This window comes from Oryx dammah, unplaced genomic scaffold (genome assembly GCF_014754425.2).
Source record: "Oryx dammah isolate SB20612 unplaced genomic scaffold, SCBI_Odam_1.1 HiC_scaffold_14, whole genome shotgun sequence".
Classification (NCBI taxonomy): Eukaryota; Metazoa; Chordata; class Mammalia; order Artiodactyla; family Bovidae; genus Oryx; species Oryx dammah.
In genome coordinates, this window is record NW_024070198.1 from 15110931 (window position 1) to 15138923 (window position 27993).

Here is a 27993-nt window from a genome sequence, read left to right on the forward strand (position 1 = left end):
AAAGAATAGAAAAAGGAAGCTTTTTTATTCAACTATTCACAGTAAAAAATATTTATAAACTGGTAATTAAAACACTTATTTCATAGGCCATTCCTAGAATATGGCAACAGTCACATAAAATACTACTTTTCATTTATATTCCTAAGAATAGGCATTTCATCCATTTAAAAAAAAGGGGCGGGGGAAATAAAATAAAAGCCCCTTGTGCTGTACGCATGCTAAGCCACTTAAGGAGTGTCCAGCTCTTTGTAATCCCATGGGATTGCAGCCCTCCTGCCTCCTCTGTCCATGGGATTCTTCAGGCAAGAATACTGGAGGGGGTTGCCAAGTCCTCCTCCAGGGGATCTTCCGACCCAGGGATCAAAACCGCATCTCTTGCGTCTCTTGCACTGGCAGGTGGGTTCTGTACCACTAGTGCCACCTGGGAAGCCCAAAAGACCTCACTGGATACCTTTTATCCTTAAGACAGAATGGTAACGTCTCAGACTTGTTTTTTTCCACCTGGAAGGGATTTTTCCCCTTTCAGCCTCCAGAGCATGTCAGAAAATATGAAGGACTTCAAAGAGACTAGAATCACACTCAAACTTTCCATGAAAGCAACCATGATGAGCACTCATTCTTTTTCCCATATATCAAATTAGGTTACTTCTTGAAGTTTATTGCCAAGTAAGAGCCAAAGAACCTGGTATCCAACTGCAAGCTGTTTTTCCTTTTCTCAAAAATTTTCATAAAAATATATACACTCAAATTTAGAATGTTTCTCACTTCCGTCATGGTGGTTCAATAAAAATAGATTTATTTGGTTATAAAGAGTAACTGACTGGTAAAAAGCAATCTCATAGTCTTGATTTTCCTGTATGTATTTTTAGGATTGGGACAGAACCCTGTGCCATGCAAAAGATAATTCCTTCTCCTCAACAGAAGGCCCTAAATTAATAATATATCTTTATGTACACCGGACAAACACACAAATATGCATGAAGTCCACTGACTCCTCATTCTTCTACTACCGTAGTGATGTTTCCAAACATTTGGTGAAATCCAGAGGCAACTGAGTAGCAACTTGACTGCAATGTCTTTTGATCAGTTGATTTAACTCTTCATTCAAAAATGAATCCCCTTGTAAAACTTTATCCTGAAAAAACATTAGAAGTGTGAGTTAAAAGCCTGCTTATGCTGTAAGCAAAAGACAAGCCAAGAGCAAAGCTAAAGATGGCAACAGCTGACATCAAAGCAGCACATGAAACGTAGCGATGACAGGGGCTGCATCAGGACTTGGACATGTCAGCTAGTCTACCCCAAATGAAGTCTCCTATCTCCACAGGAGTCCAATCCCAGAAATTCACCCTACCATCAACTCCTAAACATGAAAAAAAAAAAAGAAAAATCCACCTAGAAAACAACTTAGCAAGTTGAAATCCGTTATTAAGAGACATTTAGTTTTTATTTCATCTTTTAAAAAATTATGAAAACTATCACATACCTTCCTTTTGGAGTTTGAAGATTCAACAGGAGGATTGAAGGTCATTGCTGCCATGCTATAAGCCTCAAAAAGTTCTGCAGCAGATCTGTAACAACAAACATAAGAAATGTAAAGGCACCAATCTACCTGTATAACTTGAAAAGTTAGATTGTACCCAAAGAATTAGATGATACCCAGAGAAAGCAGTCTGTACTCCATGTATACTTCTTAATCTCCCTCACCTACTTCTCTCCTCCTAACCCCCTCCTTTCTGGCACCACCTCATTGTTCTCTGGATTCGTGACTGTTTGTTTTGTTGGTTCATTTATTTTGAGAGTGAAATATACAGTATTTGTCCTTCTCTGACTTATTTCACCTAGCATAATACCTTCAATGGCCATCCATGTTGTTGCAAAGGGCAAGCTTTAATACCTTGTTTCATGGCTGAGTAATATTCTAGTCATATATACCTCACTTTCTTTATTCATTTCAGTTCAGTTCAGTCGCTCAGTCGTGTCCGACTCTTTGCGACCCCATGAATCGCAGCATGCCAGGCCTCCCTGTCCATCACCAACTCCTGGAGTCCACCCAAACTCATGTCCATTAAGTCGGTGATACCATCCAGCCATCTCATCCTCTGTTGTCCCCTTCTCCTCCTGCCCCCAATCCCTCCCAGCATCAGAGTCTTTTCCAATGAGTCAACTCTTCACATGAGGTGGCCAAAGTATTGGAGTTTCAGCTTTAGCATCATTCGCTCCAAAGAGATCCCAGGGCTGATCTCCTTCAGAATGGACTGGTTGGATCTCCTTGCAGTCCAGGGGACTCTCAAGAGTCTTCTCTAACACCACAGTTCAAAAGCATCAATTTTTCGGCGCTCAGCTTTCTTCACAGTCCAACTTTCACATCCATACATGACTATTGGAAAAACTACAGCCTTGACTCCAGTTTAGTTCAGTTGCTCAGTCGTGTCTGACTCTTTGTCGGTGATGCCGTCCAGCCATCTCATCCTCTGTCGTCCCCTTCTCCTCCTGCCCCCAACCCCTCCCAGCATCAGAGTCTTTTCCAGTGAGTCAACTCTTCACATGAGGTGGCCAAAGTATTGGAGTTTCAGCTTTATTTATTTATTGATGGGCATTTAGGTTGCTTCCATATCTTGGTTATTGTAAATAATGCTGGATGAACTTAAGGATGCATATATCTTTTCTAATTAGTGTTTTTGTTTTCTTTGAAAACCAGCAAAACACACATATAAAATAAGTCCTAAATCCCCATATTATAACTTCATATCCAACTAAATCCACCTTAGATAGGTCTGGTATACGCTGATAAATATAAGCCTGAACAAAAAGAAGGCTGAGCAAAATACCTCAAGTTTAATGTGATCAAATCCCAACTCAATCAGTTATGTGAAAGATATTCAACTAAGTGTTAAGTTAGTCATGAGAACACAAGGCATTTCCAACAGCGTAATTCTTCAGTTTGCTTGGATTGGAAGCCAGGAGAGGCCAATCAGGACAGAATAAATGTCCATACCCTTGGATGTAAATGAATCCTTAATGATCTGAGACTGAAGAAGGGCAAAGGTTAACTCTATCCTACCCAGAAGGAAAAAGGTTTATAGGAAATTACAATTTACACCTCATTAAGAGAGATGGGTAGCTGACTATTATGATGTAAAAATACAGATTTGTTTTGTCATCTCTCCCAGTATTTCAAGAGAAGCTGGAAATGTGATTTTTAGGTGAATCCCTCCAAATTTTACAATATAGCAACTAATCAGACTTTTGTCCAAACACTGAAGAGGCCAGAAAATCTTGTTTTCAGGCCACCTGTCTGCGGTCTCTGATTAAAGAAACTAGTGGGGCTGTAATGGAAGGGGAAAATCTCCAGCACAGGACTAATTCTGAGGGTGGGACTATCACAAAGGTGTCTTCTTTTCTGTAGAATGAAGTATTTCCTAATTGATCTTGTGTGGGGGTGGGGGGGAGAAAAAATAATTACTGCTGTTTCAACTTCTTTGTAATTTTTGAAATTTTTCAGAATAAAAAGCTGTGGTTAAAGAAACTTCTTTGAGGAGGACCCCTTTCCCCATCTGGAAGAGAAAGATGAACACTATAAGTGCCAGTCCAGATTCTGACTGGTCAGGGGACACAAAAGGATAGTTGTGAGGGCTAACAAGAGAAACTGCTGCCTTCCAGGTGGCTGGGTTCATAGCACTTCTCTGCTTCCTCACTGCTCCCTTTCTGGTCCTAGCAGAACCATTCAGAGGGGGAAAAAAGGGAGTCTGGTTAGACTCAGGGATCTTCACATAAAGCAAAGACGGCACCATCTTACTACACGGTGAACCTAAATAATACGCACCCGGGGATTCACTATTCTTTCTCCCTACCTGTATGTGTGCAACTTTTCATAACTAAAAAAAAAAGTAATTATTCAAAACAAACCAAATCTCAGTTAGCAATGTTTTCTCCTTGGAATAACTCAAGAATATAAAGTGGACCAAATCCAGATGACCAACTGGCCACTTTCCATTTTGAAATCTATTGTTTTGTAAAAAACAGATTTCTCAAAGTCAAAACAGCTATCAGCTGAAATCTGCAGTTCTATAAGGCGACACTAAATACTACCTTCGGCTCAATTCTGGTTTGAGCGCTTCCGAGCCTTCTGAAGGGGCTCCGGCGATGAGGTGAACAGCGAACTTCTGCACTATGGGATGGTAATGTCGCTGATGGGGAGAGAGGACAACCACATTTTGCGCAGGTCAGTAAAAGACACAGGCCACAGTTTAATAAACACCAGCTTTTCTAAAAACCACAAATGCATATCTAATTCATTAGAACCACCTACCCACAGAAAGAACAGTATCTTTGCTCACAAGATTCCAATACAAGTCTGATGACCAAGCTACCGAGTGATGTAGCTTAGTCTTGCTTTTACAGTATGAAAAGGAAAATCAAAAGGCAACTTCTCTTTCAGAGTAAAAAAAGTTAGTTTACAACTGGTTTCTTGAAATGTATTTCCACTTGAATGCTACTGTTCACACGATAGGGTCACAACATAGGTGAAACCCTCTTGAAACTGGCAGGCTTCCAAAGTCTCCCTGGATAGGACCCAATACAAATATGCCTGATAATGAATCGTCTATTTTGAATAGTGTCAGGGAAAGATTTCAGGAAATCTCACCCTACAATACTGTCATCACTTTCTGCTTCCTTAGAAAATGCATCTCAGCATCTTAATAGCAAGAGCAAAGTGAGATGTGGAATATTAAGACAGGAATTGTACGAAAGGTAGTCCCAAGACAAAATACATTAAGTTCTCTGGCAATTATAACTACTTGGGCAAAAACTGAAAAATATTTTTCACAGAAAGGAAAGGACTGGGGTGGGGGGGGCCCTCTTACCCGCAGGGCATGCAATTCCCAAAGGGCGGTGTTCTGAGCATTGCAGTACTCAGGTTCATCCAGCTCAGGAAGGAAAACCCCACTTCCCTGAGATTCATTGTCAAGCAACAGGTCTGTTTTAGGGAAAGTCTGCAAAAATGTCACATAAAAAGAAGGACTAATTAAAACAATATTATTAATTTTAAGGATGCTATTGGATTCTGTACTTTTATTTCCATTTAAACATAATTTGGTTCTATAGTTACATAAGAGATATAAGTACATGTACTTTATACCCAGTTTTAATTTCTGCAATTTAGGTTTGCTCCATAACAGAATAAAAATTGCAAAAGAATTATTTTCTTAGCTTGCTTTAAAAATAATTCATTTCATCTTGCAAAAGAAAACAGATATTCTTTCACTCAGCAACCCAATTTTAGGAATCTTTTTTATAGAAATAATTACATTAGATACACATATAAGAATATTCACTATACCATCATTTATAATAGCAAAGAAGCAAACAACTTACATCCATCAAAAGAAAAATGCAAAGGGTAAAAGCCAGATTGCTTAAATTTTAATTTCAACTCTGCAACTTACTAGTAGTGTCACTTTAGGCAAGTTTCTTAATTTCTCTGGACCTCAGTTTTTCCTATCTATAAATGAGAAAAATAGTAGCTACTTCAGAGTTGCTATGAAGATTAAGTGAATTAATTTTTGCAAAGCATTGTAACAGTGCTTTCACATAGTAAGAACAATGTTAAACCAGCAGTCATTGACAAGACAAAGTAGCTGTATTTTTACTGACACAAATATGTGTTCACCACCAGTACGTGTTAAAAAGAAAAGTTGTAGAACATAAATGTACATTATAATCCCCTCTCCATTAAAAGAAAAAAAATTCTGTTTGTGTGTGTGTTTAGGACTTCCCTGTAGCTCAAATGGTAAAGAATCTGCCTGCCTGCAATGCAGGAGACCAGGGTTCAATCCCTGTGTCAAGAAGATCCCCTGGAGAAGGGAATGGCAATCCACTCCGATATTCTTGCCTGGAGAATCGCACGGAGAGGAGCCTGGTGGGCTACAGTCTGTGGGGTCGCAAAGAGTCGGACATGACTGAGTGATTACCACTTGTGTGCATTTAGGGTACACATTTATATATGAATTTTTTAAAGTCTTCTGGATGGATACGCACCACCTGGTAAAAATGGTTATTTCTGGAGAGTGTCAGTAGGGGTGGAATATATTCCTTTCATAATTTTACGTACTTCTTTTATTACCTAATCTTATCACAAATATGAATTACTTTTATAATTAAAATAATAATGTAAATGGGGGAAAAGACATACATCAAACAAAATACCGTTGTTACATAGCAAGAACTATACTCTATTTGTCTGCACCCTACTTACATGCATTAATATTCTGTTAGTTGCTAAAATGCCAATGCTCGAATTTGGAAGCACGTGAAGAGCAAGGGTACAAAGGCGCTTGATGAAGGCAAGGGCCCGCTGTTGAGAAACTTGCTTTCTGCGTTTGGTCAGCATGACATCAAGACACTGGAGGACGGTCTCAACACCTTCATTCGTAGCACCTAAAACAGCAGATAACACCCTTCAGGGCTGGTCTCAACCCTTTTTCATTCTGCAACTTCACTGAACTTGAAAAATCTCAGATGAACCTGTCGTACCTGCCCCACATCATTCCCTAATTGATGAAGCAGTGCTACCCTGCCCATGTACTGCTCTGAGTTGGAATTCATCTCCAGTCAATTCCCAAAGTTTTCTGAAATACAGATGTGTGGCACTGGCAGGCCAGCATTTTATGTACCAGCTCCTATTTCTCAATTCTCATTGACTAGAACTGCAGTCATAACATATTCTTAAAAGATAAAGATTTATTAAAGACACATTATCTTAAACATACATACCTGCATGTAACTTGAACAGTGTTTTGTAAAGATGAGTATAGAATTTCATAGGATCAATATTCAGAACATCACCTTTGAAATAACAACAAACATCAATTAGGTATGTTACAGCCTCCACAGGCTAAGACAAACAAAACTTGGGCAAGAAACGATCTTACCTTGCCCAGAAAGAATATGAAAAGCAGTCTGGACACAGTGAAGATTTTCTTGATAGCTTAAGTCCTTCAAAAGACAAAGACAAAAAAAGGATAGTAAGAATAACTATAATTTATATCTTAAAAAGTAATTTATTAGTAAAGTTACTTACACCAGACTCAACGAGAGAATGTAGAACTACTAATAAATCATCAAAAAATTCCACATTGATAAGGTGAGCAAACCTAGAATCAAACAAAATTTGGTTAAAAGGTAACATAAAAATACATATAAAGAGCTTAAAAATTAAACTTGACTTTAACACTGTGTTTTTAAGATTACTTGTTTCAAAATGTTACCTATGCTAGAGATGATAGTGATTATATTTTTCATTAATTCATACTGGCCTCTTGGACAATTCATCCACAACTAGACACTATACTCAGCAGGAGTATATGAGGCACTAAACAAATTAAATATATTTCAAAAATACTCCAGCTCAGAGAAAGAAGTTGCTAAGAGCAAACGACTTCTCTGAGACAAGCTGACTAGGTGCCCAAGTGATGTTCTAAGTAACAAAGGAGTCATCAGTTACAGCTTCTAGGAAAATGGGGCAGGAAGAAGGAAGAAAGGAAACATTTTGCTATTAATAAGAAAACAAACCCTAGGAAAGCTTAAAATAAATGTTGGACCTAGTGTCCAGCTCAGGCTCTTCAATTAATTACCTGCATAATCCTAAATTCTGGCCTTTTATTTCTAGAAATAACAGATCACTCAATAGAGTTAAAGAATCATGTGAGCTACTAAATGTCAGCGCACGGTGCACACTATAAAATGTTAGGCACTGAAGTAGTTCAAGTCAGGATATCTCTTCAGCATTAGTGCAAGAGCCTTTGACACCAAGTAAATCTTAGAAGGAAAGACCTTAGAGGGCACAGATTCCCTGTGCTTTGGTACAGCCTTTTGGAGAAGTAATAATTATCAAAATTTAAAATGAACATATTCTTCGACCTTCAATGTGCACAAGTACATTGAAGCTACTTCCAGCGTGTCACTGGGGACTGATCAAATAAAGTATTATATGTCCATAAAATGGAGTCTCATGACCTAAAAGTGGGTCTGAATATACTAACAAGGAAGGATACCCAGAATAACTGTTTATCAAAACAAAGAAAAGTTACAGAACAGTATACATTTGTGTGAAAGATTCAATCTATATGAAAGAAGGTAAGTAGGCAGATTTAAATACTGGTAAAGGAAAGAAGGGAACTTATGATCTTTTAATTTTTAACTGCATTATTTGAATTTGTATTAATAAATGAGTATTATTAAGAATTTGTTTTAAAAAAGAAATTGGTCACTGAAAAAGCAAACAGGTCCTCCCTAATGTAATAATACCTTCTCTTTGAATCTCTCACTGACCTCTCTTTCAATGACAAGAACCACACTATCTTATGAAGCAAAGCATTTCATCACCAAACAGCTTTAGTCATCAGGAAATAATTTCTTCTATATTGAACAGAATCTGCCTTTTCTCTATCTTTCAGACATTAGTCTTATCTCTAAAGCTGGGCTGCCAAACAATGGTAGCCACTGGCCATCAGGCATTTGAAATGCGGCTAGTCCAAACTGAGATGATATGCTATAATGTAAAATATATACCACTTTTTGAAGATACATTATGAAAAAAGGAATGCCAAATATCTCATTAATGTTTAACACTGACTACATGTCAAAATAACATTTAGATAAAATAAATTCAGTAAAATATACTTAAATTGATTTCACTGTTTCTTTTTCTTTTTCAATGTGGTTAAAATTAAATTACATATGTAGTTCACACTATATTTCTATTAGATAGCACTGTTCTATGGGACAATATCTCAAATAATTGTAGAAAACTATTATGACGTGGAAAAGGCGATGGCACCCCACTCCAGTACTCTTGCCTGGAAAATCCCATGGATGGAGGAGCCTGGTGGGCTGCAGTCCATGGGGTCACTAAGAGTCAGACACGACTGAGCGACTTCCCTTTCACTTTTCACTTTCATGCATTGGAGAAGGAAATGGCAGCCCACTCCAGTGTTCTTGCCTGGAGAATCCCAAGGACGGGGGAAGACTGGTGGGCTGCCGTCTATGGAGTCGCACAGAGTCAGACACAACTGAAGTGACTTAGCAGCAGTAGCAGCATTATGACAACCCTAACTCTGGCTTACATTCCCCAACAGGTTCATCAGGGTTCACAGAAAAATACAAAAAGACCTATCTTAAGAGGAACAGATTATACAAGACTAAAAACTGACTACAGAGCAGAAGGAAACCAGAATTAAGGGATAAATCTTAGTGACAGTGAGAACTGAGTAAGCAGGGGGAGTTAGTGAAGGAGATTAAAAGAATTAAAGGTTTGAGATGAAAAAACCAAAAAATGTATAGTGTTACGAATAGTTTCAAGGAAAGGCTAGTAACAAATAAAAAAGGAACGAGAACTGAGAAGGACACGAGGTTAATTAGTGAGCCCTGTTTAAAATTCATGAGTATTTTGGTCTTATTTATTTAGAAAGAATTTAAAAGATTTCAACCTACACAGCCCTTACTTGGCAAGACCTTCCAAAACTGCTGGCAAGAGAGGTGACCTCTGGGCCTTCTTCAGTATTCTGAAGTAGGTCACAAACACGATGTTCAGAGTCTCCGTGTGCTGAGAACAGACAAATCGACTTCAGCGTAACCTAGTACACTTTCTCCCAAGTTACCGAAACTATCACTTTTGAAAGCCCAGTCTTTTCTGTCTTTTCCCATCCTGCCTCGCTATTCAACCTTAAGAGTTTCAACCAAACAGAAAGAAGATACACATCCTGTTATTTCCTAAAACTACCATCATCAATCAGATTAACATTTCCTGCATACCATACACGTAAGCCCCATAAAGTAACCAAAGTCATATAACCGTAAGTTGAAACAACGTCTCTAGTTAAGATCATTTAACAAAAATTTTTAAAACCTTTTTAAAAGCATAAGAGAATGTGTGAAATCACCTACCAGTTTAAGTTTTTTCTCAGTACTCTCTGAAGCTTCTGCCTCCCGAAGTTCTCTCTCTAGTTTTTCTTCTGCTTTCTTCCACTGAAAGTAGATTTTTTTTTAAAAAAGATGTACCACTGAGTGAAGAAGCTAGCTTCAGAGATGCATTATATGTCAGTATTATGAAACACATACAATACCATAGATTGTCTACAGATACAAATACAAGCAAAAATAGAAAAACATGGATAAGAAACATATACAAACCAAATTTATGACAGTGGCTGCCTCCGAGGAGGAAGGCAGAAGAATGGAATTGGAGAGGGGAACAAAGAGACTCCAACTCCATCACCAGTGTTTTCTTTCTTTTCAAGAAAAAAAAAAACTGAAGTGTATTAATACTTGCTCTTCAGAATTGTAAATACATGGGATATGTTATACTACTCTCTATAACTTAAATTCTATTGTTACTCTCTGTTACTTAAATTCTTTCAAAAAGAAAAAAAAAGACATGGTCAGCCCAGAAAGAATTCTTATTGTGAAATCACGTAAACGTGGGAACCAGTCAACAATACTTCCCAAACTTATTTACATACAACGCATAAAACCAGATACTAAATATACAGAAATTCGACAAAAAAACAATCCCTCCTGCTGTAAGAGCAGCAAACAGTAGTTGCTACACTGCCTGAGACAAAGGGGACTGACTGAGGAATAGGGTTTCCTCCCCTCAAGTGAAGTTGTTAAAGATCTGCTAAGAATCTCTGATTCCCCATGGTAGCCACATAGCTATTCCTAACAGGCATGTCCTATCTACATTAGGAGAGTGTAGTAGAAATAATTTAAATATTAACCTTCATTTGTTAACAATCACTAAGTTTATTTTGATATTTCTGTCTTTTTAAAAAATTTATTTTTTAAATAAGGTATAATTGCTTTAAAGAATTTTGTTGTTTTCTGTCAAACATCAATAAGAATCAGCCATAGGTATACATGTGTCCCCTCCCTCTGATATTTCTGTCTTGTTTTCAAAAGTTATTCAGTTCAGTTCAGTCGCTCAGTCGTGTCCGACTCTTTGCGACCCCATGAATCGCAGCACGCCAGGCCTCCCTGTTCATCACCAACTCCTGGAGTTCATTCAGACTCATGTCCATCAAGTCCGTGATGCCATCCAGCCATCTCATCCTTTGTCGTCCCCTTCTCCTCCTGCCCCCAACCCCTCCCAGCATCAGAGTCTTTTCCAATGAGTCAACTCTTCGCATGAGGTGGCCAAAATACTGGAGTTTCAGCTTTAGCATCAGTCCTTCCAAAGAAATTCCAGGACTGATCTTCAGAATGGACTGGTTGGATCTCCTTCCAGTCCAAGAGACTCTCAAGAGTCTTCTCCAACGCCACAGTTCAAAAGCATCAATTCTTCGGCGCTCAGCCTTCTTCAGAGTCCAACTCTCACATCCATACATGACCACTGGAAAAACCATAGCCTTGACTAGATGGACCTTTGTTGGCAAAGTAATGTCTCTGCTTTTCAATATGCTGTCTAGGTTGGTCATAACTTTTCTTGCAAGGAGTAAGCGTCTTTTAATGTCATGGCTGCAGTCACCATCTGCAGTGATTTTGGAGCCCAGAAAAGTAAAGTCTGACACTGTTTCCACTGTTTCCCCATCTATTTCCCATGAAGTGATGGGACCAGATGCCATGATCTTTGTTTTCTGAATGTTGAGCTTTAAGCCAACTTTTTCACTCTCCAAAAGTTATGAGACCCATTCAAAGATGGATATTCCTGGAAATGACTTTTTATTCTGTTCTTAATAACCCATTTGGATAACCTAATAAACTGTTTAGAAATGTTTTGAGAAGAGATCATAATGATGATGGTGGTGGTGGTAACCAACGTTTATATAGTACACCCAGTGCTGTACACCCCGTTAAATGGTTTTCCTATATTATTCTATTTAAACTGAACAGTGACCCCTGCAAGGCAGAGCTATTATTAGCTCTATTTCTCAAAACACTAAAAAAAAAAAAGAAAAAAAGTTTACAAAGTCCCATAGCAAATAAATAGAAGTCTGGAATTTCAATCTGGGTTTCAAATACAAAGCAACAGAGAAACAAGATTCAATTAAAACCTATTTTGTTGCCAGCTTCACATGAATACACCCTTTCTTTTAAGGAAGGGATCAGTGTTATCACAACAAATCTAAGATGATCTTAAAAGCCAGCATGGCAAGAAAAAGCCAAAGGATAATAGACAACATGGCAAGAAAATCTTTTCACCTGTTGCTCTCTTTGCTAATAAATTGTCAATTACAGTTGATTTCATAAAACATTTCTTTGCAATAACTGGGGAAAATAAAATCCTCTAAATATATTTATATTTATGGTTTAACTATGATTTTTACCTGTGCCTAATTGATTTTACTCTAAAATCAATTAAAACCAAAAAGGAAATCAATCAAACCTTTCTCTGCATTCTTGATAGAGTTTTTCTCTTTTCCTTGAAAGTCATGAACTTTTTTGGTTTATTGATATCCTCTGTATCTTTTTTCACTTCTATTTCTTTGATTCTTAGGCACAAGAATGTTTTTAACATCTGTTATTGAAAAAACACAAATACACAGCTTAATATTTATATTGCTCTCAAATACTTTAAACAGAATAAGCATTAAACAATGTTATTTCCTTCCTTCAAGCTAAAAAAAAAAAGATCCAAAAAACAAAAGAACTTTGCAACATCTTTTATCACAATTTACACAAAGTTCTATTATCTTTTTGTTAAACATATTCAGTAATTTTTGTCTATGATTGGACACTAGCATTTGTCTCAATACACATGATATTACTTTGCAATGAAATAAGAAACAGAATAAGAGAACACAGTATGGCCCTGGTAGACAGGACTGCAAGAGCAGACAGGCCAGGAAAGGCTGGACCAGCATGGGGGGAGAGGATGTTTTAGATATCTCTAAACCAGCTCTCATTTCCCAAATCAGATTCAATTCTGCAGTTAACAGTTCTAATCTTTTTCCCCCAATAAAAAAATAATATGAAGACTAGTGTTATTCATTTTAAAACAATTTTTTTTAAGCCAGTGGTTCTCCAAATATCACACTCACTCAGAGGGCTTGTTAAAACACAAACAGCTAGACCCCATCTCCAAAGTCTCTGACTCAGCAGGTCTGTCATAGGGGCCCAGCTGATGCTGGTCCAGGGACCATGAGTACTACTGCCTTAAGCCATTAAAAAAAAAAAATCAGAAACTAATCCAGAAATTGATGTATTGTGTGCTACAGCGGCCATCGAAATACAAAGACAAAGGGGCTTAAAATCCTACACTTTCTGGGGAAGAAACCACTCTACTGACCTGCAGTTACAGCAGCAGTCTGTGTGTGTGCTGGGGGTGGGGCGGGGGCGGAGGGTGGTGGTTGGAGAACTACAGGTCTGTATTATTTTGAAGTTCTTATACGTACATTTTGAAGAAAGGTGAGAATTTCATTTAAAGTGTGGAATGGAAGCCAAGAAGAATGAAAAGCATAAATACTGCACCTGAAGTCATTCTAGATATCAGAAGATTTTAGTATTTTGTAGGTATTCTGTGTGCTCATAAAATATCTCCAGGGTATCTTCCCAACCCAGGGATTGAACCACTGTCTCCTGCACTGCAAGTGGATTCTTTACCTGCTGAGCCACCAGGGAAGCCCCCTCCCCAAATAAATAACTCCAAATCAAAGAAAGCGGCACATGGTCCCTTACTAATCTTTGGTAAAGGAACCAAGAATGCACAACAGGAAAAGGGCAGTCTACAAAAATTGGTGTTGGGAAAACTGGATATCCATACACAGAACTGAGACTGGTCCCTTATCCTACCAGTCATAAACATTAATTCAAAACGGATTAAAGACTGAAATGTAAGACCCCAAACCATAAAACCCCTATAAAAGAAAACGCAGGGGCAAGGCTCCTTGACACTGGTCTGAGCATTAATTTTTTAGATATAACACTAAAAGCACAGGTGACAAAAGCAAAGCAAACAACTGAGACTATATGAAACTGAAAACCTTTCACATGCAAAGGAGACCACTGACAAGATGCAACGGCAACCTGCAGAATGGGACAAAATATTTGCAAATCATGTATATGGTAAGGGGTAATATTCAAAATACTAAGGAACTCAAACAAGTCACAGAAAAAAAAACAAATAACCTGACTTAAAAAAGAACAAAGAACCTAAACACACATGATTTATGTATGTCTTCATACAAAGAGGATGAACAACAAATGACCAACAGACAAATGAAAAGATGCCCAACAGCATAATCACCATAGAAATGATAATAAACACGGCCGTGAGGTACCGCCTCACATCTGCCAGAAAGGCTATGGTGGTCAACTGGCCAAGAATCCACCCGCAATGCAGGAGATCCGGGTTTGATTCCTGGGTCGGGAAGATTTTCCTGGAGAAAGGACTGGCAACCCACTCCAGTATTCTTGCCTGGAGAATCCCAGGGACAGGAGACCCTGGCAGGATACAGTCCATAGGGTTGCAAAGAAGTCAGACACGACTGAGCAGCTAAGCACTCAAGCATGCACTCAGTGCAGTTAAGAAGAAAAGGAAACCCTTGTGCACTGTCGGTGGGAACGTAAACTGATACAGCCATTATGGAACAGTATGGAGGCCCCTCAAGAGTTTGAAAACTACAGTTATCACATGATCCAGCAATCCCTCTTCTGGGTATATATCCAAAACAGATACCTCAAAGAGATACCTGCACACCCATGTTCACTGCAGCACTGTTCACAAAAGACAAGATACGGAGACAGTCTGCATGTCTGCTGGACAGATGAATGAATAAAGCAAGCTGTGATAACGTGGATGAGCCTGGCGGACATTATGCCAAGAGAAATCAGCCAGACACAGAAAGACCAAAACTGTATGATCTCAAGAAGTGGTACACGCAGAACCAGAGAATAGCATGGTAGTTGCCAGGGGGTGGAGGAAATAAGGAAACTGGTCAGAGGATACAAACTTTCAGTTATGAGGTGAGTAAGTATCAAATGTACAGCATGGTGACTACCGTTAATAATATTCCATCATACACTTGAAATTTGCTAAGAGGATAGATCTTAAATAGTCTCAGCACAGAAAAACAGGTAATTATGAGAGGTAATGGATGTGTTAACCATTACCATATACATACATTAAACCATCATGTCATACACCTTAAAAAAAATCACTGTAAAAACTATAAATATACAAAACAAATACCAAGAAAGTAAAGAAAGCAGTTTATATTCTAGCATTGATAAAATAAAAGTGTTTCCTCACATCCAGTTTTATGTTCAAGCCCTATTATCTGCTTCCTCTAATATTCTGAGTAATATTTAAGCCCAATATTTGTAATTTTAGCAGTTCAGCAAAAATGATCAGCTTTGGGGGATGAAAAGGGTTTGATGACAAAAGAAGACTTCAAAGTTATAAAACAGTAGAAAATTAAATTAACAAAGATATCTAAGGCCCAAAGGAAGAAAACCATAAAACTTCCCTTAAGAACATAGAGGTAAGATACTTCATATTCTTGAATACAAAAAAAAAATCAATTCCATAAAATAATTAAAATGCAAAACTTCTACGAAGCAAAAAGACCACAATACAAGATTAAAAGACAGCAACAAATATTTGCAATTTATATAGCAAAGATTTAATATGCTTACTATGTAATGTAAGCTCAACAAATACAGACCTTTTGTTTCTTTTGTTCACTACTTTATCCCTAGGACCTAGAATAGTGCCTAGTGCATAGCTTTTATTGAAATAAATGAGTATTTTAAAAATTACTAACATATCATTAAGAAAAATACCTGAGGAAAAAATCTGGCAAACAATACAAACAGGTAAAACATTCAAATGACTAATAAATGTATGAAAGGAAGCAAAACCTCACTAAGAAAAATGTGTAAACAAAATAAACAATCTATTAATATACAATTTTTTACCCACCAGACTAACAAAGATTAAAGAGTGAAAATACTCAACATTGGGTAGGTTGTAGGGAAAGGACACTCCTCACTGGTGGGAACACAAGTGTTCAAATGTTTTTGGAGGACAATTTGGTTTTCTCTCTCAAATATTTAAATGTGTATACTGTTGGACACAGTATCGACACTTCAGAAATTTAACTCACGGAATATTCACACAAGTGTGAAAAAATAACATGGCCAAGATGTTTTTTTCTATGCTGACTGTAATAGCAAAAATCTAGAAACAACTCAGCCGTCCCTCAAGTGGGGAATTACATATCCACGTAACGGAATACTAAGGCAGATGTTCAAAAGAATGGGATAGCTCTTTACATAAATCCACAATCCATAAAAACTCCAGAATAGTTTCCATTGTATAAACCCATTTTTTATTTTAAAATATAAACAGCATGTCTCTATCTGTATACATAAATGTCTATGATAGAAGGATACATGCCAAATTGTTACAGGGGAGTACTTTCACTTCATAGTTTATACACTTCTACAAAAAATAAATGCTTCATAACAACTAAAAATTAACTTTCTACTTTAAAAAAAAACACAATGCGAGGTGAGAAAAGAAAGGCTTACCTCTGGCCTAACTTCATAATTTCTGCCCTTCACATAACCAGATATCACTTTAATTACACCCAGGGAAGCTTGGCCTAATTTATCTTGCTTAAATAGTTTCTTTACTGCTTCACAACACATTTCAGATATCTGAAAAATAAAATGTTACACTAAACCAGTGTTTCTCAACTGCAGCAGTACTGACATTTTGGGCCAGGTGATTCTTTGTTGTGGGGGCCCGTCCTATATGTTGTTTAGAAGCCTCTCTAGCCTTTATCCACCAGATCCAGCGGCAACAACACCCTCCTCCCACCACCACAGTTGTGACAACCAAATGTGTACAGACACAAGCCTGATGTTCCCCGGAGGGTAAAACCAGCTGCTACTCAGTACTGCTGCAACAAACTTATTTTCAAACAATTTTCTTGAAGAGACAGTATTTAGTGGACTCCATTTTAGCAATAAATAAGAGCTCCAAAAGATTTTGAGAGAGAGGAAAAAAATAATCACATGGTCTTGGATTTTCTGTTAAGGAAAAGCAAAAGCAACCCACCAATTTTGACATGTCATTCATGAGAGGGACAATCAATACAATGATGTTGTTGTGAAAGTTGAAATGAGGCAGGGCCACCAACAGCTCACACAGGCTCTTCACAGCCACCTCTGCCAGTCCCCTGTAGGCCTTTAAGGAAACCACATTACTTTTCTTCAGCTTCCTTTGCTTCCAGTCTAACAAAAGATAACTGGAGTTACTTTACTCACTGGTTAAAATTTCGATTAATCAGTTTCTTTTACACTAACAGGCAATCACATGAAAAATCAACATACCATCTGAATTCTTAAATAAGAGTTGTCTACACTTAAGACACAAGGACAAATGTTTTCACTAACATTTACCTACCATCATTCACCTTCTGACTCTCCCCACAATTACAAGAATCTTGGATCTTACATCATTTCCCTGGGCTTAGTGCTAATGCTCACTGTGGTAACTTTACCCAAGAGGTCCAGAAGAGGTTTAACTTCTTCAGAATAACTGATGATTCACAGCACCATTTTTCTAGAATTATCTACACACATACTCTGTGCTGCTGCTGCTAAGTCGCTTCAGTCGTGTCTAGCTCTGTGTGACCCCATAGACGGCAGCCTACCAGGCTCCCCCATCCCTGGGATTCTCCAGGTAAGAACACTGGAGTGGGTTACCATTTCCTTCTCCAGTGCATGAAAGTGAAAAGTGAAAGGGAAGTCGCTCAGTCGTGTCCGACTCTTTGCAACCCCATGGACTGCAGCCTACCAGGCTCCTCCATCCATGGAATTTTCCAGGCAAGAGTACTGGAGTGGGGTACCATTGCCTTCTCCAACATACTCTGTAATGTACTGTAACAGAGTATCTTGAATATAAGATACCTGAATATACGAAAATATGCCAATTTTTTTTCTAAAGTAGGTTCCACACCTCCCTCTTCATCATACACAGCCAGAGATGAGAAGAACAGTGACTTTTAAAATTTTAATTAGTTAATTAGTTTTTCGGCTGTGCCACAAAGCACACAGCAACTTAGTTCCCCTACCAGGAATCGAACCCATGCCCCCAGCAGAGGAAGCGTAGCTTCTTAACCACTGGACCACCAGGTAATTTCCCAAGTGCCTTTGTTTTGAACTTGCTTCTCATAAATGTGATTTTTCCTCAGACAGACTGCATTCACCATAATTAAGAACAATATTTTCTATTTACTTAAAACTGACAAGACTTCATAATGGATGGATGAATGGATAAACAAAATGTAGTGTGTACATACAATTGGATATTATTCAGCCTTAAAAGGGAGGAAAATATTGACACACACTACAACAGGGAAGAATCCTGAAGACCTTATGACAGATAAATAAATGCTAGTATGTAGGTTCCAGCTGGGATGACAGAGCACAGAAGCAATATCCATGCCACCCACCCCATTCCATGTCCTTACTGGGCCAACAGATTCAGCTCTGTTGCAGCTGAGATGGCAGCTGGGTGATCCTTATACCCAGCACTGAGTAAAGGAGCCCAACTGAGTCAGATGAAAGCTCCTTGCCTTGGCAAGAAATCTCTTCCCCATTCATGTCAGAATGATTCCTATGCCCTTTCTCCTCTGAACGAAGAGAAAGCAAATATTAAGTCCATCTTCAAGGCACTCATTACATCCAATCATATTATCTTTCTCCCCTGACTATTCCTTCCAAATAAAAAACAGTAGAATAAATTCCAACCATTCATAAATTCAAGAAACACACAACTATTTACTAGGTACAGGACTGCAGCAATGGTAATACTAGCACTGATAGCTGATAATGCACCGTATCTAGTACAGGCACTATAATCCTACTTTACACCTATAAATCAATTCACTCCTCACAACAATTCCAGGAGACTGGATTGTTCCTATTAGAGAAAAGCATCAAAATACTATTAAAGAAGAGTACTTTAACTATTCCTATTCCCATTTTATAGACAGAAAAACTGCAGCACAGAGAGGTTAAGTCCTTTGGCTATCACAGGTATTAAGAGGTGAACCAGAACCTGAACTCAGGAAGTCTGACTATAGACTCTGTTCCTCATCATACACTATACTGACTCAACACACAGGACAGAATGCAGCATTCACCTTCCTGATGAGAGCTCAGTGTGCTACACACGCTTAGGATACTTTTAATATACCTTTAATCATTTGCTCCAGATTTTCCAAATAAAATTTGTATTGGCTAACCAGGCCTTCTTCAAATTCTCTTAATTTCTGGGTTTCTTTGCGGATCTAAAGAGACCAAAAAGATCATTTTCTTAAATCAAAATATTAAAATCCATTTTTAAATTTGCACAAAATATGAGTACCCCCACTATTTCTCCCACCTCTGCATGCTCAGTTGTTAAAGTCGTGTCTGACTCTTTGTGATCCTATGGACTGCAGCCTGCCAGGCTTCTCTGTCCATGGGGTTTTCCAGCAAGAATACTGGAGGGAGTTGCCATTTTCTCCTCCAGGGGATCTTCTCGACCCAGGGATTGAACCCACATCTCCCGCATTGTGGGCAGATTCTTTACTACTGAGCTATCAAGGAAGCCCTTTTCCTTTCTCTAGTGAAGCAAAGTTTTCAGCTTATCTTGTGTAGTAGTTATATCCCCCATTACCTTGGTGGATTTTTCTGCCTCTGTTAGGGGTCGTATTTTATATGAAGGAGTAATGTCTTTAAATAACTCCATCAAAGAAACTATCACCAGCTTTCGAACAGTGACAGCCACATCAGGATCCTGCTCCATCAGCATGGAACGTAATTCTTTCAATTTTTTAATCTGTTAAAGAAACAACATATAAGGGTAGAGAAATGGCAAGATAATTATGAACAAAAGAAAACCACCACACATTTGGCACAATAAGTGGAATTCACACAATGGCTCACAGTCTAGTCCAGCCACACACAACTCCAGACACTGCTCACATTAACAACACATAAATCACTAAAGTTGTAAGTTCATCAAATTTTTGTTAAAAAAGCAGTTAGAAAAAATAGACTTTAAAAAGTTTGTTAATCTATTTTTAGAAATTCTTTTTTTATTGATTTTCTTTTTTGAATGATGCTACCTTTTTAAAAATTGAAATAGTTGATTTACAATGTTTACAAAGTGATTCAGTTATACACATACAAATATATATGTATTCTTTTTCAGAGTCTTTTCCATTATAGGATATTACAAAATAATGAATATAGTTCCCTCTGCTGTACAGTAGGTCTTTGTTACTGATCTATATTATATAGAGATTATAATCATCTATATCTGAATCCCAAATTCCTAATTTATCCCTCCCCCACCCCTTTCCCCTTTGGTAACTGTAAATCTGTTTTCTATAACTGTATCATTTATTGAGATTCCACACATAAGTGGTATCATATGATATTTGTCTTTCTCTGACTTCATTTACTCAAGTCTGCTAATCTCTAGATCCATCCATGCTGCCACAAATGGCACTGAGTTTTCTTAAAAAATGTGTCCTACTTCCCTAAAAACACTTTCTGAAATATACTGTCACATACATCAATCAAATATAGTCCAATATCTTCATTTAGAGATGAAAAAAATAAGACTCAGAACGTTCAAGCAACTTTTCTAAGATCACAGAAGAAACAAAGTTCAGATTTGGATTAGGCTAAGGTTCTATGTACTCTCTTATTTTAATTCAGTTACTACCATTTTGTTAATGTCCTTCCTTTCCGTGTGTGTTTACAGCTAAGAAGAGAATCTTAAAAGATCAGACTATTACATCACGTAATGTGAACAGCCTAAGGAAATTAGTTATACTCACGTTACTTTCTGGGTCTGATAAAATGGCAGATGCCAAAGCTGCAATATGCATTTTCCTCCCCTGTAGCTTCTTCTTCCTCTCAATTAAATGTTCTTCTAATGTCAGCTCCTTAATGGGCTTCTCAATTGTCTCTGAAATAGATTAGGTTTCACCTCTTAAACATTTCTTTATTTACAAGTATCCAAGAATCTTAATGATTAAAATACTTTTCTTGTGGTAACAAACAACCATAATGATAGCTAACTTTTACCAAGTACTTGCCATGGGCCAAGATTACTATTAATACATATAAATCTCTCATCAATCACGAGGCAAATACTATCATTAGCCTCATTTTGTAGATAAACTGAGGCAAAGAGAAAGTAACTTGCCTAACTTCAAGTATCTGGCAGAAATGGGATTTAAATCCAGGTAGTCCGATTAAGAGTTCTTATTCTTAAGTACTGTGCTAACTTGCTATTGTTTAGTCACTAAGTCATGTCCATCCAACTCTTTGTGACCCCATGGCCTGTAGTCCACCAGGCTCCTCTGTCTGTGGGCTTTCCCAGGCAAGAATATGGAACAGGTAGCCATTCCTTTCTCCAGAGGATTTTTCTGACCCAGGGATCAAACTTAAGTTTCCTGCATTGGTAGGGATTCCTTGCCACTGAGCTATAAGGGAAGCCCACTGTGCTAATAATCCCATAATAATTCATACAAATTAAGAGAAAGAACAATCTGATTTATTTTTAAAAAGTACAAAACATGCTCCTCTGTTTTCAACTCTATGCAAAATACATCTACCTTAAAAAATTTACATGGAACTAGATTTAACAAACACACAAGCATAATCTGTTATAAGCTTATGAAGGATGACCCAAAACAGTTAAAATAGTTGCCCCGTAATCTCATTTACACTAATAAGGTTTGCTAAGACAAAGTAAAATTTAAGAAGCTTGTTTTATCACAAATTCCAAACCAATACAGTTTCAAACAATAAAATATGTTCTTTCAGTTTAACTGTGATTGGAACTGGTCCAACTATTAGAACCCACATTTAGTTATGTAAAACAGACATACATAAAGTATAACTGCTCTAAGAAAGAGCCAAAATAACTTTGTACCAGAGTCATTTTTGTCCTTTAGGCTAAAAAGTTAATAGTTATTTGTAGGCAGGTCCTTAAATTACAATTAAAAAGAATTCAAAAAGTAATAATTTATCAGACTCTCCATGCATGCCTAGACATCACCAAACATAACTGCATAAAATTTTCCATAGGAAGGGCAACAAACAATCAAATTACACAAGGTGAGATTTTCAAAGTGTGGGAAAATGTTCAAAATGACCTTGAAATGACCAGTACTCCAAAATGCACATTCCAGCTTGTATATAAAACTAATTCACTATTAAGTAAAAAAAAAAAAAAAAATGTAATTCTCAATTAACAATTTAGTAACAAGAAAGATGCATATCATTACCTTCCTCAGGTTCCATCTCTTCTTGGTCCTCTTCGTCTTGGTTACTGTCAATAACTATATGGAAAATATGCATATTAAAAACGTGGTAACATACATACATTGTAAAACCACAAGGAAAACCAGGAAAGTGATTACCATAAAACAGGAAAATAGTTACTTTTGTTAGGAGGGAACAATTAGTGATTAAGGGGAGCAGAAGGGATGTTTTTAAGTGCTGGCAGTGTTTCTTGCCCAGATGGTAGCTTTATGGGAGGATTTTTTTGATAAACCACATAATTTCACATCTTTGATTCCCAGACTTTTGTGTTTTATTTCACAAAAATACATGGAAAAAAAAAAAAAGGCTAAAAAAGGATGACTAGTATGTTTCTAATTTTAGAAACAAAAAAATGAAATACTCCAAAAACAATCATCTTAACCTTGCAGCTTCAGCTGTACTCACAGTACAATGGGCATAATTGTACTATGAGATAATCATTTGTATTTCTGGCCAGAATTGTCAACTTTGCTCTATGATTAACTGTAGCTATGCTGTTTTGTAGATATGAGTAAAAGTCAAAATAAAATAAATTTGGAATGAGAAAATTTTGAACGTGATATTAGTAAGGGACCAAAATTTTAACCTAATACACAGGCTGATCAGATTCACCTGGTTTCTCTCTGGTCTGTGGGATTATACCACTTTTATCTTTGATAGGAAGTAAGTGAATCAGTTCCTTCTCAGGCGCAGTTTGCAGAGTTCTTGGTATTTTTTCATATTTATCTATAACACTCTCATGCTTCCGTTTCTTGACGTGAACAGGCTCACTGCAGGAAAAAAATTCAATATTTTTAAAAAAGAACTTAGAGACTTATCATTTTAAAAGTACATAAAAATAAATCACTAACCAAATCTTTAATAGGCATAAAGATATTAGCAATTAGATCAGGAACATAAGAGGTATTTGTATAATAAAATGAATCATATAAAGCCATAAAACTATGGCTTACATTTAGTTTTCCCTTTAGCGGCAAAATAAAGGTGAAGTTACAGACTTTTTTTGGTGAAGAATATTCCACAGAGCCAATGTGGACATCGTGCCAAATGTCTTACTTTCCCCAAAACCTTCAGAACATAGCGTAGACTTTGGACTTCACCTAAGTTTAAATTTCAGATCCATTATTTGTGACTATGGGAAAACAGTTTCCTTTCTGTGAAATAGAATAATACCTACCTGATATGGTAACATGGAATAGGAAATGGCAACCTATTCCAGTAATCTTGCCTGGAAAATTCTATGGACAGAGGAGCTTGGCAGGCTGTGGTCTATGGGGTCACAGAGAGTTGGACATAACTGAGCAACTAAGCATGACAGGGTAACTGTGACTGAGATGGGTAACATGGCCATGAGGAACTCGGGGCTGTTTTGCCTCAAACAGGGAATAGCATATTTCACTATTCAGACTCAAAAGAAATAAAGATATATACTAAGTAAAATTAGCTTTTTTTAAATGAGCTAATTTTATTTACGAAATAAACAGAATAAGGTTTACAAAATCGGGTTTACAGTTTACAAACCCCAGTGTTCAGAGATGAGCAGCAGCACCTTGCACTAACCACCTGAGTAAAATTCAGAACCAAGGTTTTAACGTGGAAAGGATGTGAATGACTGTAATCTAAACGAAGCCTTACCTGGAAGAAATGTCTCTCGTTAGAAAGGATGCTCTTTGTCCTAAATCTTTCATTAACTGTAAGTCATCTTCATCCATCATATCTAAAGGAAGGGCTTCCTCCTCTTCTTCTTCTTCCCTCTCAACCCTTTTACCTATTCCAAAAAAACAACACAAAAAAATCAGGAATTAGTATTAGAGACATAGAATCCTGTGTTTTTGTGTCTATGATAGGAAAAGCTTATGTTTTTCAACCACCTTAGCCCAGTGTTTCCAAACGTGAGCACTACTGACATGTTGGGCAGGACAATTCTTTGCTGTTCTTGGTTGTCATGGATGAGGCAAAATGCTAGCATCTCTGACCCCTTAAATCGAAATGCCAAGAGCATTCTAAATGCCAGGTCACTTACGCCAAGTGTAAGAATTTAAAATACATCCTAAATTGGTTAAATTTACATGTAAGCAAAAAATATGCAACAGCTTAAAAAAATTTTGAAGGAGGAAGCAATGATAATTGTGTCATCTGCTGCACAGTTCTTGTAGATCATATAGCTAGAATATGGCTCTACCTCAGTCTCAACAACTGTATGATATTGTATACCTTTATACCATTTAACAATTCCCTGCTGATGAACATTTTGATTATTTTCAAAATAATTTTTTTTTGGCCATAATTAGTGAAAGTTGCTCAGTCGTGTCCAATTCTTTGGGACCCCATGGACTCTATAGTCCATGGAATTCTTCAGGCCAGATCACTGGAGTGGGTAGCCTTTCCCTTCTCCAGGGAATCTTCCCAACCCAGGGATCGAATCCAGGTCTCCCACACTGCAGGTGGATTCTTTACGAGCTGAGCCACAAGGGAAGCCCAAGAATACTAGAGTGGGTTAGCCTATCCTTTCTCCAGCACATCTTTCCAACCCAGGAATTGAACCAGGGTCTCCTGTATTGCAGGCGGATTCTTTACCAACTGAGCTATAAAGGAAGCCCCTTATAGTTTCCATATTTTTGCCATAATTAATCATAATAATTGCCATAAATTAACAGTGTTGCAATGAACATGCTTGGGCATATATACTCTTAGAAAATATTTTCAAATAATCATAGGATACGTTCCTAGCAGTGAGATCTCTGGGTCAAGGAAAGTCTATTTCTTTTTTCTTTTAATTCTTACTGTGATAGTTCACATATGAGTTTATGTGTACATACATATTTTTCTCCTTTTGATTCAACTGGTGTAAGCCCATCTTACAAGTGGTGATAACCTATAATTTCAAGTGGGTGGAAGCTCCAATATACATGACTTTTCATCTTGCTTTTTAAAATTAAAATTCATTTTATAGACTATTTCATGTTAGAACATAGAAAGTTTCCTTCTTTCTTGAAACATGTTTCTTTCAATTTCTAAGACATATACAATTTAAGTTTTCTTCCTAATTCTCTGGCTCCACCTCAAACCACATTACAGGTCTTTCTACTCACATCTTAAATGCTGGCGTTTCTTAAAATTATTTTCTGTGTTCTCTTATTTTCATGTTATACAGTCTCCATGGTGATTTTACTCAGGTCAAAGGCTTTGACTAGCATCTATATAGTAATAATTTGCAAAACTATTCTCTCTAACCCAGGTCTTTCACTTGAACATTATACCTATACCCAGCTCCCTAAGAGACTTAATTTAGATGCTCAACATGTAAGAAGAAAGACATTTTTTGCTTTTATTTTTAAAATATAATACCTAACATATCATGCTTTTTAAATTCTTCTGAAATTTAGATAGATCTTTAAACATATCTAACTCAAGCAAGGCCTGTTTTTTGTTTTTTTTTTAAAAATAAGTGAAGTACCTGGAGATTAAGTGACAGATGAAGGCCACACCACTAGTAAGAAACAAAATCATGAGAAAAGCTCAGGTATCCTGACTTCCAGTCCCATGCCCTTTTATACATCACAACAGCATGGTTGCCAATGGATCAAATTAAATAGGTCAGGGTAAGAGAATATGTGCACAGGAAGAAAGAAAAGTCAGATATAGTCAAATATTAATACCTTGAAAGTACAAGTTCTGCTGTAGCAAAATGTGTCTGACTCAGAATGATCACATTCCTTAACTATTTTGAGTACTTGGGAGTTTTTGAACAGGGTGACAAAAGAATAACCTTGACAATTACAGCTCAATTTCATTCCAAGTGAAAAGAAAGCCAGAAGTTTAGAAAACTGATACTTGGCAACACTGTGAAGAATGCATTAGAGAAAAGCAATACTCTTTCCTTAGCTAACTGCCAGTGAAATGGGAAAGTGCTAGCATTGAAATGCCCAGAAGTTATTTATGGTTATTCTGAGTTTGCTTCCCAAATATGCATTGAAAATCTTCAGATCTGCTTTCTAAACAAACTAAAAGCAGAAGCTGGGTCTCTTTCACCATGAATACTGCATTAAAATGTTTTCTCATAGTGACTGACACATACAGGACTACGATCCTTCCCTAGGAGTGACGACTAAAAGGCAAAGTTATTGCATGAAGAATATTTTAGAACAAATCAATAGAAACTGGAACACAGAAATCTTTTCAGTTACCTGGTCGTTTTTCCTTTGGGTCCTCCAATGGAACGGGTTTCTTGGACACAGCATCTTTTACAGCTTGCCTTAGTTTCCTCTGCTCTTTACGGTACTTCTTGAGAGTGCTTTGTTGTTTAAACTGTTTGTTTTTTAGCTTGTTTTCAAGTTTGACTTTACTAGTTTTCAACAACTTCCGAAAGCTTGGAACCTGTTTTTTATTTCTTCTCTAGAAAACAACAACAGAAGGGGCACTGAATACCCAGAAAAATAAATGACTCTTTTTTTAAAATCAGGTTAAAAAGAATTGATTATTTCATTAGGCCAATTCCACAGTTTTAATGTCTCACAGTCACGGGTCTTGCATATAAGAGCTAAAACCACACTATGGCATTAATCCTACAGAACACCACCAGATCAGTTGTTGTTCAACAGGAGGTTCTCACAGTGAGCAGAAATCACAGCAGTTCAAAAGGGTCTAAGACTCAAAAAAATGTGAAAAACCATTGAGTTACTGGTAAATGGTTATTCAAGGCTAGCTTAACACTTGTAGTTTGGCATACTAAGATTAAAATGTTGGCTGTCTTTAGCAATAACAAGTGACATTTACAGATCGCTTAACTGTTTACAAAGTGCTCTAACATATTACCGCCAACAGTCTAGAAGTAGTGAACGCTGTTATATTACTGATGAAGCTACAGCTTAAACAGATCAAGACAAAGACCCTTAAAAGTAAGGAAAACAAAACTGAACTCGCATGTGGATTACAATTTGCTTTTCTATATCCTTACCTTTAGGAAGAAAAAAAAAAAAAAAAAGACATATCTCAGGTCCCAAGACTCATAAACTTATTGAAAGCAGGACTGTTTCTCATCTGTAAAATAACGGGTTCAAAAGATGGTCTTGAAGAACTCTTCAAGTCTGACACCTTATGGACTCAAGGCTTCGTGCTAGTGTCCTTGTGGCCCGCTGAAGCCAAGCGTGCACAGTGGGTGAAAAAGGAGGAGCCAGGTCTAAGGGAGAGGAAGCTGACAGCGCGGAGAGCCAGGAGGGAGCCCTGCTGCTGCTGCTGCTGCTGCTGCTAAGTCGCTTCAGTCGTGTCCGACTCTGTGCGACCCCACAGACGGCAGCCCACCAGGCTCCCCCGTCCCTGGGATTTTCCAGGCAAGAGGACTGGAGTGGGATGCCACTGCCTTCTCCAAGGAGGAAGCCCAGGGAAGCCCTAATCTAGGCCACTGCCGCCGCCCCCCATACAACGGCAGCGACTCTGTGACCCAAAAGGGTCCTAAGCCGCGGGGACCAGGCTTCTGAGGACACTTACGGCCTTCATCCTTAAGTGTGCAGGGTACACCGGCCGGACGAATTCACCAGTGACAGCGGTAATCCAGGAATCCCGAACCCGCAGCACACGTGCGAAACCAGCAACCCTGAACCAGCCGGAAACTGCCACTAGTCCCTCCCCATCCTCCGCCGCCGGAAATAGGGGCGG

General features: G+C 37.7%; 1 protein-coding gene across 1 annotated transcript; it reads right to left on the bottom strand.

The window, feature by feature from the left end:
• Window positions 1–7: 7 nt before the first annotated feature.
• On the bottom strand, window positions 8–27983 carry NOC3L (NOC3 like DNA replication regulator). Its single transcript, XM_040254555.1, has 21 exons — window positions 27826–27983; window positions 26526–26733; window positions 23974–24106; window positions 22951–23108; window positions 22302–22355; window positions 20844–20974; window positions 19673–19834; window positions 19208–19301; window positions 17063–17238; window positions 16531–16659; window positions 12383–12514; window positions 9946–10026; window positions 9504–9604; window positions 7082–7154; window positions 6933–6996; window positions 6775–6846; window positions 6257–6438; window positions 4866–4994; window positions 4090–4187; window positions 1484–1568; window positions 8–1135 (listed from the first exon to the last, which is right to left on the bottom strand). The coding sequence occupies exons 1-21, from the start codon at window positions 27832–27834 to the stop codon at window positions 1007–1009; spliced, it is 2400 nt and encodes a 799-aa protein (XP_040110489.1). The 5' UTR covers window positions 27835–27983; the 3' UTR covers window positions 8–1006.
• Window positions 27984–27993: the final 10 nt, after the last annotated feature.